Raw genomic sequence first — 12,002 nt, 5'->3', positions numbered from 1 at the left:
AGTGCTGCTAAGAACATTTATATATAAATTTTTGTGTAAATGTGCTTTCATTTCTCTTGGGTATGGAGTGGAACTGCTGAATCATATGATAACTCTATATTTTACTCATTTTTATGTGAAATAAGTATTTGAGCTTTTATTTTTTTAATGAATTTATTTATTTTTTTTTATTTTTGGCTGCATTGGGTCTTCGTTGTTGCACACAGGCTTTCTCTAGTTGCAGGGAGCAGGCGGCTACCCTTTCGTTGCGGTGCGTGGGCTTCTCATTGCAGTGGCTTCTCTTGTTGCGGAGCATGGGCTCTAGGCACACAGCCTTCAGTAGCTGTGGCATGAGGGGTCAGTTATGGCTCACAGGCTCTAGGGCGCAGGCTCAGTAGTTGTGGTGCATGGGCTTAGCTGCTCCACGGCATGTGAGATTTTCCCGGACCAGGGCTCGAACCCTTGTCCCCTGCATTGGCAGGCGGATTCTTAACCACTGCATCACCAGGGAAGTCCCTTCTGAGCTTTTAGAAGAGAAGTGTGCACTGCCACTAGAGATGCACTGGACACGTTGAAAATAGCTTGGTGATTCCTCAAAGAGCTAAACATATGATTACCACATGACCCAGCAATTCCCCTCCTAGCTATACACCCAAAAGAACTGAAAACAAGATACTCAAACAACCTGTTCATGAATGTTCATAGAAACACTCGTCACAATAGCTAAAAGGTGGAAACCCAAATGTCCATCAACTGATGAATGGAAAAATAAAATGTGATATACCCACACAAATGTAGTATTATTTGCCATAAAAAGCAATGAGGTACTAATACATGAATCTAGGAAACATTAAGTTAAAGAAGCCAGACACAAAAGAAGCCAAACACATACTGTATGATTCCCCCTAACACATCATAGATACACAAAAAGTTGCTGTTTAATAATAATGAAAACCATCACTTTCAAGTAGAAGAGAGAGGTGACTACAAATCTGGTTACTAGGCACAGTAATCTAATTGTGGCAGATTAAAAGCAATTCTGACTCCATCACAATTTTCTGAAGATGGCTCAGGCCACCCTTCTCCAAACAAGCCATCAGTCTTGCCTGAATTCTACCAGTAGAGTTCACATACTAAAGAACATCCAAGCAACCTAACCAGATAACAGAAGCATTCTGGGTATTTCTGAGGATAGCCCTGAAATGTCAGTTACCCAGAATTCTTGTAGTATTATACAAAAAGACCCGTTGTCCTCAAGTGATACTGAACTACTCAAAACCACCAATTTCTGAATCAATGACTAAAGCAAATTCAGTTTAATCCTGCACTAACGCACTTTGCCCTGAATTTATGAAAACTGGTAACTCACGTGTAATACATGCACATGTAAAGGAACTGCCAATTTCCTGGAAATAGTCTACATTATTAGACTAACCAAACCCAGCCTTCACATCAAAGGCAATATCTGGACGTCCCTGGCGGTCCAGTGGTTAAGACTCTGCGCTTCCAATGCAGGGGGTGCGGGTTCGAACCCAAGTCAGGGAACTAAGATCCCATGTGCCATGCAGCACAGCCAAACATAAAAATAAATAAATAAATAAATTTTTTTTTTTAAATAAAATAAAGGCAAGATCCTGAATGGCCTCTGATTTTTACCTATAGAACTGAAGTTATATAACATCCATATAATTTCAACAATTAGCTAATTAAGGCTAATATAAGTAGAGAAACATCACAGTTCAGTTTACCACCAAAATATTAATATGATTACCTATTCATAGTTCCAGATACATCAACATCATTCATAAAACATTCGATGCTCAAAGGAAGGTCTGAAGCATTTGCACTCATCAATTTCTTGAGTTTCTCACACTCCTGAGACAGTCGTAATAATGCACGGATTTTGGACTTTATGTCTAGCTTGTATTTCTTCCCAAATTCCTCACAGAAGTGATTTACTAGCACCTCATCAAATTTTCTGCCTCCCAGTGTTGTGTCAAATGCAGTGGCCAGAACCTTTGAAAAAAATATGATAATTAATTCAAAAACTAACCAATTTAAAATTTTATCATGGTATATATTTAACTGGTAAACTGTAATAAAAAGGCGAGAAGGGACATTAAGGTTGAAACAAGGCAATGCGCATGTGTCATTTAATCATGGTTACAACCACTATGGAAAGAGACATTGCAATCCCCAATTTACAGATGATACAAAGACCTAGATAGATCAGATAGGTCACAGGTCACAAAGTTATTAAGTGGTAGAAATAGAATTCAAAACCCAACCTCAATTCCAAAACCTATGCCTTCTCCACTACACCAATCTGACTCCAAGCAACAATTATAATTCAAGGCCCAATACACTAACATGTCATGTACAGTTCTAGTTTTATTGTTACCACAAAACTGTGAATAATACCAAAGGCTTATTTAGTTCTACGCAATTTACTACCAGAAAATATGCTAAAGTCCGAAGTCACAGCTATCTGTTTCTATTCAACATAGAAGACTAATTAGGTTAGGTTATCCTTTTCCAAATCTCTGGCAGATTAGAAGCAAACTAGATCTAATCAGATCCAATAATAGAAGACTGGCTAAATAAGTGATGACCCACACCCTTAAAACAATCTCTTCAAAGAATGTTAAATGTCCTCAGGAAGTTTTTCTTAATAAGTGAACTCATAGGAGAGGAAAAAAAAAAAAAAAAGACAAGACACAGTTCTGTGTAATTCCAATTTTGTTTTCATAAAAGACTAGAATGAAATACACCAAACTGTAGTAAGATCATGAATGTCTTTTCTTTATACATAAATGTTCCAAAATTTGATTTTATAATAAGTATTTTGATAATTAAGTTTTAATTATAATTGGAAAACTGACAAGTAACAGCTGATAATGAAGCAGAAACTAATACACATCACTTTGACTCAAAGACAAGACTAAATTATGGCCAGTATCTTCTGTCGAAAAAGGTGAGAGGGTTTCCCTGGTGGCGCAGTGGTTAAGAATCCACCTGCCAATGCAGGGAGCAACAATGCCAATGTTGCTGCCACACGCTGCGGAGCAACTAAGCCCACATGCCGCGCAACTACTGAAGCCCGTGCACCTAGAGCCCTGGCTCCATAACAAAAGAAGCCACCACAATGAGAAGCCCGTGCACTGCAACGAACAGTAGCCCCCGCTCACCGCAACCAGAGAAAAGCCCGCGCATAGCAACGAAGACCCAATGCAGCCAAAAATAAATAAATAAAATTAAAAATAAATAATTAAAGTTAAAAAATGAGAGTACAAAATGGAATTTAGAAATAATCCTATTATGGATAAAAGTAAAGCTTAAACAGTGAGAATAACACTTGGTCCATCATTCATATCTGTAAAAATCGTGAACCTCTTATTTCCCAACCATCCCAAAGATTTGTATTAAAAAAAAAAAACATAAACCATAGAAACAAATCAGAATATAAAGCAGAGGCAAGCCCAGTTTTCAAAGAAGCAGGATTGTAACAGAAACTCAAAATGCCCTCCAAACCTAACAAGTACTTATTTTGGGATAGGTAGTCCACTCGACCAACTCCTAAATTGGAAGCAGAATTAGACTTGGCACTAAGAACCTTGATACAGAACCCAAATAATTAAATACTCAAAATATCCTTGGCTCTTAAGCAAATTCTAGATAAAATCACCAAGCCAGAGAACTGATTTTATATCCCACTGAGGAACTAGCATATACCACCAAATTTGACTGTGACTCACAGACATAGAAAACAAACTTATGGTTACCAAAGGGGAAGGGCGGGGGGATAAATTAGGAGGATGGGATTAACACTACTATAAATAAAATAGATAACCAACAAGGACCTACTGCATAGCACAGGGAACTATACTCAATATTTTGTAAAAACCTATAAGGGAAAAAGAATCTGAAAAAGAATATATATGTATAACTGAATCACTGTGCTACATACCTGAAACTAACACACTGTAAATCAACTATACTTCAATTTTAAAAAATAAATTTAAAAAAAACCCTCACTGAACACCTAAAATCTATACCTTTTACTCTATATAAATTTGACCTTAATAAAGAGACTAATACAGGAAATGTGTATACATATTTTTTAAAAATTTTTTCAACTGTGACTATGATCACCCTCTGGTCCCTCTCTGCCATTAACACTGCTAGACTTCTCTGTGTACAAAACTGCTTTCTCCAGAGCTCTAATGTCTCCAGACATCTAGAATATCACTCCTAGTCTGGTTTCTTTCGGCCACCCAAGTTCTAGTCACTTCATCCTGTTCCCAGACCACTCAAAACCTTAAGAGAATACGTTTATCACCTCCTCAATCCTCAGTGTAAGATATATGAAGGGACTACATGTTAAAGATTCCTCCTAGTAAGCTTGCAAGGCAAGCATTATTTTCCCCACATTATAGGTAAGAAAAATAGGCTCAGGACTCTAAGAGTTTCTTCCTCAAGGTCTATGCTCTTTGCTTCATACCATGTCAACTCTTGATAAATTATTTTGGGCTTACAACTTCCACCCAACCCCTATCTACCTAATTCCAGGTTCAGATGGCTCATACCAAGTTTCCACTAGTGAAACAAAATTCTTTAACCAGTTATTTTAAGTTGTCTCTCATAAATTCCTAATTAACATACACTTGTAATACAGTCTTCTGGAAAAAATATACTTACTTTAAGTTTTCCTCTATTAAACGCACATACAGAAACTTGATAAGAAGAATGCCCCATGTCTACAAAAACTACATTTCTTGGTTTCTCTTCTAAGGCAGGAAGATCTTGTTTATAGATTCCATATGCAAGAGCAACTACACAATAAGAAAAAAATTCAACATGTTATCATTTAAGTACTAAACTTAAAATTCATTTAAGTAGGAAAAAACAGACTCTGTATACAGATCCATGAAAGACTCAAAATCTTTATAAGCTCTGCATGATTTATTCATGAAGAACACTAACTTCAAATAGTTAAATGCCGACATTCACTTAGGCTTCCTTACGTTTCCAATTCCAACAACTTTGACAATTTTTCCCAAAACCACTTCCTCCACTTCTCCAAACATTTCTTCCCATGCTTCTACCATCCTTGTGCCATCTCAACATTCCCATATATTCTACCCCCTGAGATGTTGCTTTATACCCCACCCCTGTAACTCCACCAATCCACAAGCTAGAGAAAAACCCAATATTTAAACCAAAGCAATACTCCAAACACACAATAAATGCGTTCCTTCCCAAACAAGCATGCAATTAAATACCAAAGTAAGTGCTATGAGGATACAGAAAAAGCACTTCTCAGGTGAACTCTTCACAGAATGTGACAGAGTATCCAAAAATACTATGACACACAGGTGGTAAGTGCTCCAAGCAAAACAGGGAACAAGAAACCCTAGGGTTTTAAGATTTCACAACCTTCAAAATGGAGTAAGTCAAGAATTTCAGTTAATAATCTCTTACCTGCAGTAGTTTCATTCATTAATCGAAGGCAATTGAGACCAGCAATCTGTGTTGCATCCATCACTGACCGTCTTTCTGCATCAGTATAGAAACAAGGAACCTATAAAAAAATTTGAAAGTTTACTGTATTATGGAGATCCCTCATTTAAAATATACCTGTCAAACAACAGTAAAATCCAGAAACGTCCTCAAATACTTACAGCAATTTATTCTGTATATGACCAAGGAAGTATTTCAAACCAGTAGGAGAAAGCTGGACTATTCAGTGGTCTTGGGACAAATGGACAGCCATACAGAAAAAATAATAAAGTTGTATCCTTACTATACACCTAATACCAAAATATATTTCAAATCAAAATTTTAAATGTTTTTTAAAAATCATGAGTACCATAATAAAAGGGAATCTTTACCGTCAAAGAAAAGATGGAATTTTCTAAATATAACACAAAACCCAAAAGAACCAGCAGGTCAAGGCGGGAGTCCGCCGGTGGCCAGTGCTGGGTCCCAAGCCGGGGCCGGGAGATCAGTGGCACACCTGGGCCAAGGGCTGCAGCGGGCAGGGCTGCTCGCTGCCTCTCGCTCGCCTGGCAGCAACAACGGCAGACATCAGTGAGGCCCGTGGGGACTGGAGGCGCAGCCCGATGGGTGGGACGTACAGCTGTCCCTGGCTCGCTCAACCTGCGTGATGCTTTTCTCGCCAACAGTGGCTGGGTTTCACTACCTTCAAGATCTTCGTGCACCTGGCTGGCCCTGTTGGTGTTCTCTGTGCTACTGACCCTGCGTGTGGACAGCCTGGCTCCAAGCCTCTCCTGGTGAAACGTGTCTGTGCCCTTCTTCGCCGCTAACAGGCTCAGCACCTACTTCCCCACTATCATCTCCGTGCATCTCTTCCAGGACGGAGAGAGAGAAGCAGCTGGCCATGCTCAGCCTTTTCTGGGTCCTTAGAGTTCTTAGCCTCAAGTTCATTTTCAAGATGTTATTATGCCAGAAGCTGGTGGAGCAGACTCGGGAGCTCTCCTTTGACCTGATCAAGTCTCTGGTCTTCATTCTCCTGAAGCTGCTCTTGACCTGCACCTGCTGGGTCAACCAGCCTTGCAGAGGATAAGCTATTGACAGAATGCCCAAGCTGAAGTCCCTCTTCAACCACACCACTGAAGAAGTCTGGGTCTGAAAGCCAGCTGTGCCCTGCTGAGTACCCACTTTTCTCTGTACTGATCATGTCTGAAATAGTTGCCTCAGCAGGGCTACAAAGAGCAGCCTTGATCCTTAAAATGTATTCCCTCTTGGACTTCCCTGGTGGCCCAGTGGTTAAGACTCCGCACTTCCACTGCAGGGGGCACAGGTTCTATCCCTGGTCGGGGAAGTTCCACATGCCACATGGTATGGCAAAAAAAAAAGTATTCCCCTTTATTTCATGCTTTGAATAACTAATCCTAAAATGAGATCCTGATAAGAGTCCCAGGCCAGACAGTCCTGAACTCCTCTGACAGTTGTAAACTGCATATAAGTAAAATGTTCTGATGAGCTCTGAATATTTTCATGGATCCTGGGAAAGTACCCATTGTGCAAAGGCTGCCAAGCTGGACTTGGGGTTTCCCCTGGGTAGCAGCACTGACCTGGAAGCGCACTGCTCCAGCCCCCAAGACAAGACTTCCTTAGATGCTTGAGCTCTAAAAAGTGTAAACCAGCTTGTGAATCCTCCCCTGTGCCACTGGGGAAAATGGTCCTTTCTTCATTCCAGCCCAGGCAGACAAGAGTATGTTGAATAAGCATAATTGGGACTCTCTCTGGAAACTTGAAAAGAACTTGCTTTCAAGGCGCAGCTTGGGTTCCTATTCCAGCAGATGGCAGTGCCACGACTTTTCCACCACCCTGTGGCCAGCACTGTTAGCACACTGAGACAGATTTAGGCATCCCTAAGGGATCAGAGGGAGGGCAGGTGCTCTGATGCTCATAGGCACTGAGACCTACAAACACTAAGTTTACAAATGGTCTCAGCCCACCGAACTAAGGTCTTTGGTTTGATGTCAGGTGCCAAATGAGAACATCTGCTGAGATAAAAATAAGAGAATGTTTTGCTGGGGAAGAAAAGAAAAGAAAAAGGCGGGGAGGGGGGTTGATACATTTGACTCATTAAAAAATTCTAATGACCAAATGGGGAAAAATATTTGCTACTCACATCATAAAACAGCAAAGAGTTAAACTCTCTAATATTCGAAGAACTACAAATCAAAATAAAGACCATACACTCAAAATAAAATGAGGACAGGATAGGAACATTTCACAAAAAGCAAAATACAAAATGGTTCATAAATTTTAAAATGTTCTAGCTTACCTAAAGAGTAAATATCAGCATTAAAATCACACACACTTTGCTATGATTATTTATCTATCAGAATTATTTAATATACCAATAAGCTGTGCTGGTGAGGCTGTGGTCAAACAAGCCCTCTCAGGCATCTGATATAAGTGTAAATCAGCACAAATTCTCTAAAGGGCAATTAAACAACAGCTGTTGAAGTTTAAAATACACATATCCTTTGTCCCAGCAATTGCACTTCTAGGAATTTAGCCTATAACCTACAAACTTATCACATAAGAGCAAAATGATACTTGTTAAAGTTTACTCATTGTAGTATTCTTTGCAATTAAAAAAAAAATCTGGAAGCAACCTGGATGTCCAACAAAAAGAGACTAGTTAAACAGATTATGGTACACATAAACTGCGACACTGCTCCACTAAAAGGAACGAAGCACCTCTTTACTGCTATGGAACATATATAAGGTAAATTGTCCAAAATATACTAAAAGAAAAATGAAAGTAAAAAAGGACCTATACATATTTGCCTGGGTACATAAAAACCTCTGGAAAGATCTGTAACAGGGTGGTAAAACTGGTAACCTCTAGGAAGGAAAATCTACTTTACTAGGTAACAGATGTGCTAAAGCTTCCCATATACCCTTTTACACATTTCATTTGATTTGAACACGAGGGCTACTATTACCTTCCCCCAAAAATAAAGCTTATATTTTAACAATAATCAGTTTATAAATAAAGCAAAATCCACCCAGGCCTTATTTACATAGCAATCAGATATACCATAGTACCAAAATCTAGAGCAACGACTGTGCAGAGAAGACTGTGCAGAAAAGAGTTCACAGAGGCCAGAGACCACTATCCTTAGGCCCGATGGCAAGGTTGGCCCTTTTCTGCATCTAGGAATCTGAATGATAAATAGTTCCCTAAATCAACAGAAAAATTTCCCTAAATTATAAGAGTGGTTCACTGTGCCTAAACTGTACAATGTAGTTTATGCTTTACACTTAATTTGCTTCTGGAAGTCTGGAATTTCGGTACATGCAAGGCATAACATGCCTATGTGAATGACCTCCAATAGAAATCCTGGACTCCAAGGCTCAGGCAGAACTTTGCTGGTGTATGACATTTCATACGTGCTGTCACAACTTGCTGCTGGAGGAATTAAGCACTTCTGGTCTGACTCCAATGGAAGGTGACTCTTGGAAGCTTGTATCTGGCTTCCTCCAGACATTGTCCATGTATGTTTCCCCTTTACTGATTTTATTTTGCATCCTTTCACTATAATAAATCTTAGCCGCGAATATGGCTTTATTCTGAGTCCTGTAAATTCTCCTATCAAATCACCAAAACTCTTGAGGACCCCCAACACATAACTTAATTCATCACCTTTTAACTTGATCCCAAAAGCTGGAAAAGCCACTCAGGCAGTCTTGCCATTTTACATAAATTTTACTTCTAGGGCTTCCCTGGTGGCGCAGTGGTTGAGAGTCCGCCTGCCGATGCAGGGGACACTTGTTTGTGCCCCGGTCTGGGAAGATCCCACATGCCGCGAAGCGGCTAGGCCCGTGAGCCGTGGCCGCTGAGCCTGCGCGTCCGGAGCCTGTGCTCCACAACGGGAGAGGCCACAGCAGTGAGAGGCCCGCATTCCGGGGAGGAAAAAAAAATAAAAAAAATTTTTTACTTCTACATGGAGCAAAATTCAGAATCAAAGTTAGGGCGGTAGATGGGGGGAAATGGGGACAAATCACCAAGTCCAACAGAGATTTGGGGGAAGGCAGAAACCATCTAAGAAATACAGTGCCTGTATTGAATCTGAGCTCTTTAAGGGAAGTAGCATTCTTATTCTTTGCATCCCCAAAATGTGGGTTATGAGCCATAAGCCAATTCTTCCTGACAAATGTCAGTACTACTTTACTAGATAGCCTAGAACCAAGGAATCCATCAGTCAAAAAACTGTGAGGTGAAATAAGCCACCTAACAGTCCTTGCTTTGACAACCAATGCACCAAAATTAAGACAAAAGATGCCAGTAAACAACAAGGTCCTACTGTACAGCACAGGGAACTATATCCAATATCCTGTGACAAACCATAATGGCAAAGAACATACATATGTGTAACTGAATCACTTTGCTGTAGAGAAGAAATTAACACAACACTGTAAATCAACTATACTTCAAAAAAAATTTTTTTTAATAAACAAAAATTTTAAAAGGCATAGGAGGCCAAAGAGCTAAAATATCAGATAACAGCGGCGGAATGAGGAGATTCATTGGAAAGGCCAATACAACCACCCAAATTTCAACAGTCCCTATGGACTTCACCATACTACAAGCACAAAGCTACAAACAGCCAGGCTTCCATCTAAATAGGGAAATGGAAAAGACAAGATCAAGTCTACTGCTGCCTTGCCTTTAGTGCTAGATACAAAAACAGCAAAGATACAGAGATAGAAATGAAGAAAAAAACAGCATTTCTAATTGAGAGTATTCAACTAATTCAACAAACATGTGGCTACCATGTGCCAGGCACTATGCTAGGTGCTAGAAGGAATCCAGGAAGAAGTGGGCTGAGATAAGCCTTTAAACAGACAGAATAACAGAATCATGAGCAAAAACTAGGGGGCAGAAAAAAATATTCAAGAATATGAGAACTAGTTTGATGAATTCTTAAAATAACCATTACCACCTAAGACAAAAAGCAATTTTATTTTCAATTAATAGCTTTCTTCTTTCTGCTTCTTCATGCAAGATCCCAATAATGTGTAGGGATCAAACTCACCGAAACAACACAGTCCACGACAGGCTTCTTAAGAACACTTTCCGCTGTCTCCTTCAGTTTGGACAAAAGCATGGCAGTCACTTGCTCCGTGGTAAAATTTCGCTCTTCCTCCATGTATTTCACCTGCAATAAAAAACCAAAAGGATCTAAACTTAATACTTCTTCATGTCCTAAAAACCTAAAATGAATAATCTCTAAATCATCAATGGAACATTAACTCAGGAAGGAATTAAGAAAGCTAGTTTTAGAAGCGAAAACAACTTGAAGGTCACTTTTAGCTTTTTAATATGCTTGTCAAGCATGATACCTGGAGATGAGGACCACTATGTAAATGGCACGTTGTGACCACCAACAAAACTTGAAGACAATTACCTGGGCAGAAGCAAATTGGTATAGCTCACTATGACCCACACTGTCCCTCCATAAAGGGATCTGGTGGTGGAAACTATTTTACCGTCTGACGTACTGTGTGTATTTTACTTTGTTTACTGTGTTGACTTTATGATCATCGTCCCAATTAGGATCCAATCTAATGCAATGGTTTTTGTCAGATTTGTTCACTGTCATAGCCCCAACACGGAGGACAAACTTGACACAATAAATATGTGTTGAATTAAAGAATAAACAACAAACAAAGCTTCAAGATATCCTAAACCTGGATAAAGGTATGCAACTTTGACAACAGTTACAAACTTTAAATGTTGAAAAGACTGCCTAAGTAAGATAAGGTCCTATTCCACATGCCCATACTCCCCAAGTACAACCCAGACCAGAAAATGTCACTTTCTTCTTTTAGTTCCTGCTCCAACTCAACCTGAACACCACCTTCTCACTCCCCAGTCCAACCATAATTTATTCTGGTTTAGAATTTAACAGTGTCTCACTTTATTGCATGATAAAGATCGGAAAATAACCCTCCCAGTGAGCCTCTTTCAAAGCTACCTCTTCTTCCCTCATTTAAGTCTTTGTCAATTCCTCCAAGCTCATACTTGGATCCACTTGTTCCCAGGTCTTCTCCCTAGTCTCCTTCTCCTTTGGCACTTGTAACGCTTCTGACTAAATCTGCCAATACGCATCCTATTCTTTCTTGACTATAAGTATCCCCCATTTCCTCAGCTCCCTTTCCTTTTTTCCTCCTCTGCACTCCATATTTATCCATTAGCAGGCCCATTCAAACTGTACTAAAATTATTGCTGAAAATACCATAAGTAAACCCGTGATCATTTTTCAGTTATCAAAATTCTTCACTTCCAAATTCAACTGAATTCTCAGCTACAACGGCACAATTAACTACCTTTTCCCCACAATTCTCATCATCTCTTGGATTTTGAACCTGTTCCCATGATCCTTATTTCTACAAATGGGGTGTCTCAAACACCACATTTCCTCTCTCTAAACTCAGTTGCCTGAAAAGCTCAAACAACCTTCTGGATTCCTCTTACC

At 39.6% G+C, this 12,002-nt stretch overlaps 1 protein-coding gene across 1 annotated transcript in view; it reads right to left on the bottom strand.

Annotated features, from left to right (window-relative positions):
- The window catches only part of HSPA4 (heat shock protein family A (Hsp70) member 4), a 42,713-nt gene that overhangs the window by 17,097 nt on the left and 13,614 nt on the right, over positions 1 to 12,002 (bottom strand). Inside the window, exons 4-7 of the mRNA XM_067731731.1 lie at positions 10,560 to 10,682; positions 5,461 to 5,560; positions 4,678 to 4,811; positions 1,751 to 1,995 (exon numbers count right to left, since the gene is read on the bottom strand). Coding sequence (XP_067587832.1) covers positions 1,751 to 1,995; positions 4,678 to 4,811; positions 5,461 to 5,560; positions 10,560 to 10,682 — 602 coding nt within the window. The remainder of the gene's footprint in view (positions 1 to 1,750; positions 1,996 to 4,677; positions 4,812 to 5,460; positions 5,561 to 10,559; positions 10,683 to 12,002) is intronic.

The sequence above is a fragment of the Pseudorca crassidens genome, chromosome 3 (genome assembly GCF_039906515.1).
Source record: "Pseudorca crassidens isolate mPseCra1 chromosome 3, mPseCra1.hap1, whole genome shotgun sequence".
Taxonomy (NCBI): Eukaryota; Metazoa; Chordata; class Mammalia; order Artiodactyla; family Delphinidae; genus Pseudorca; species Pseudorca crassidens.
The sequence above is the reverse complement of the archived record's forward strand: the minus strand, read 5'-3'. Positions and strand labels throughout refer to the sequence as shown.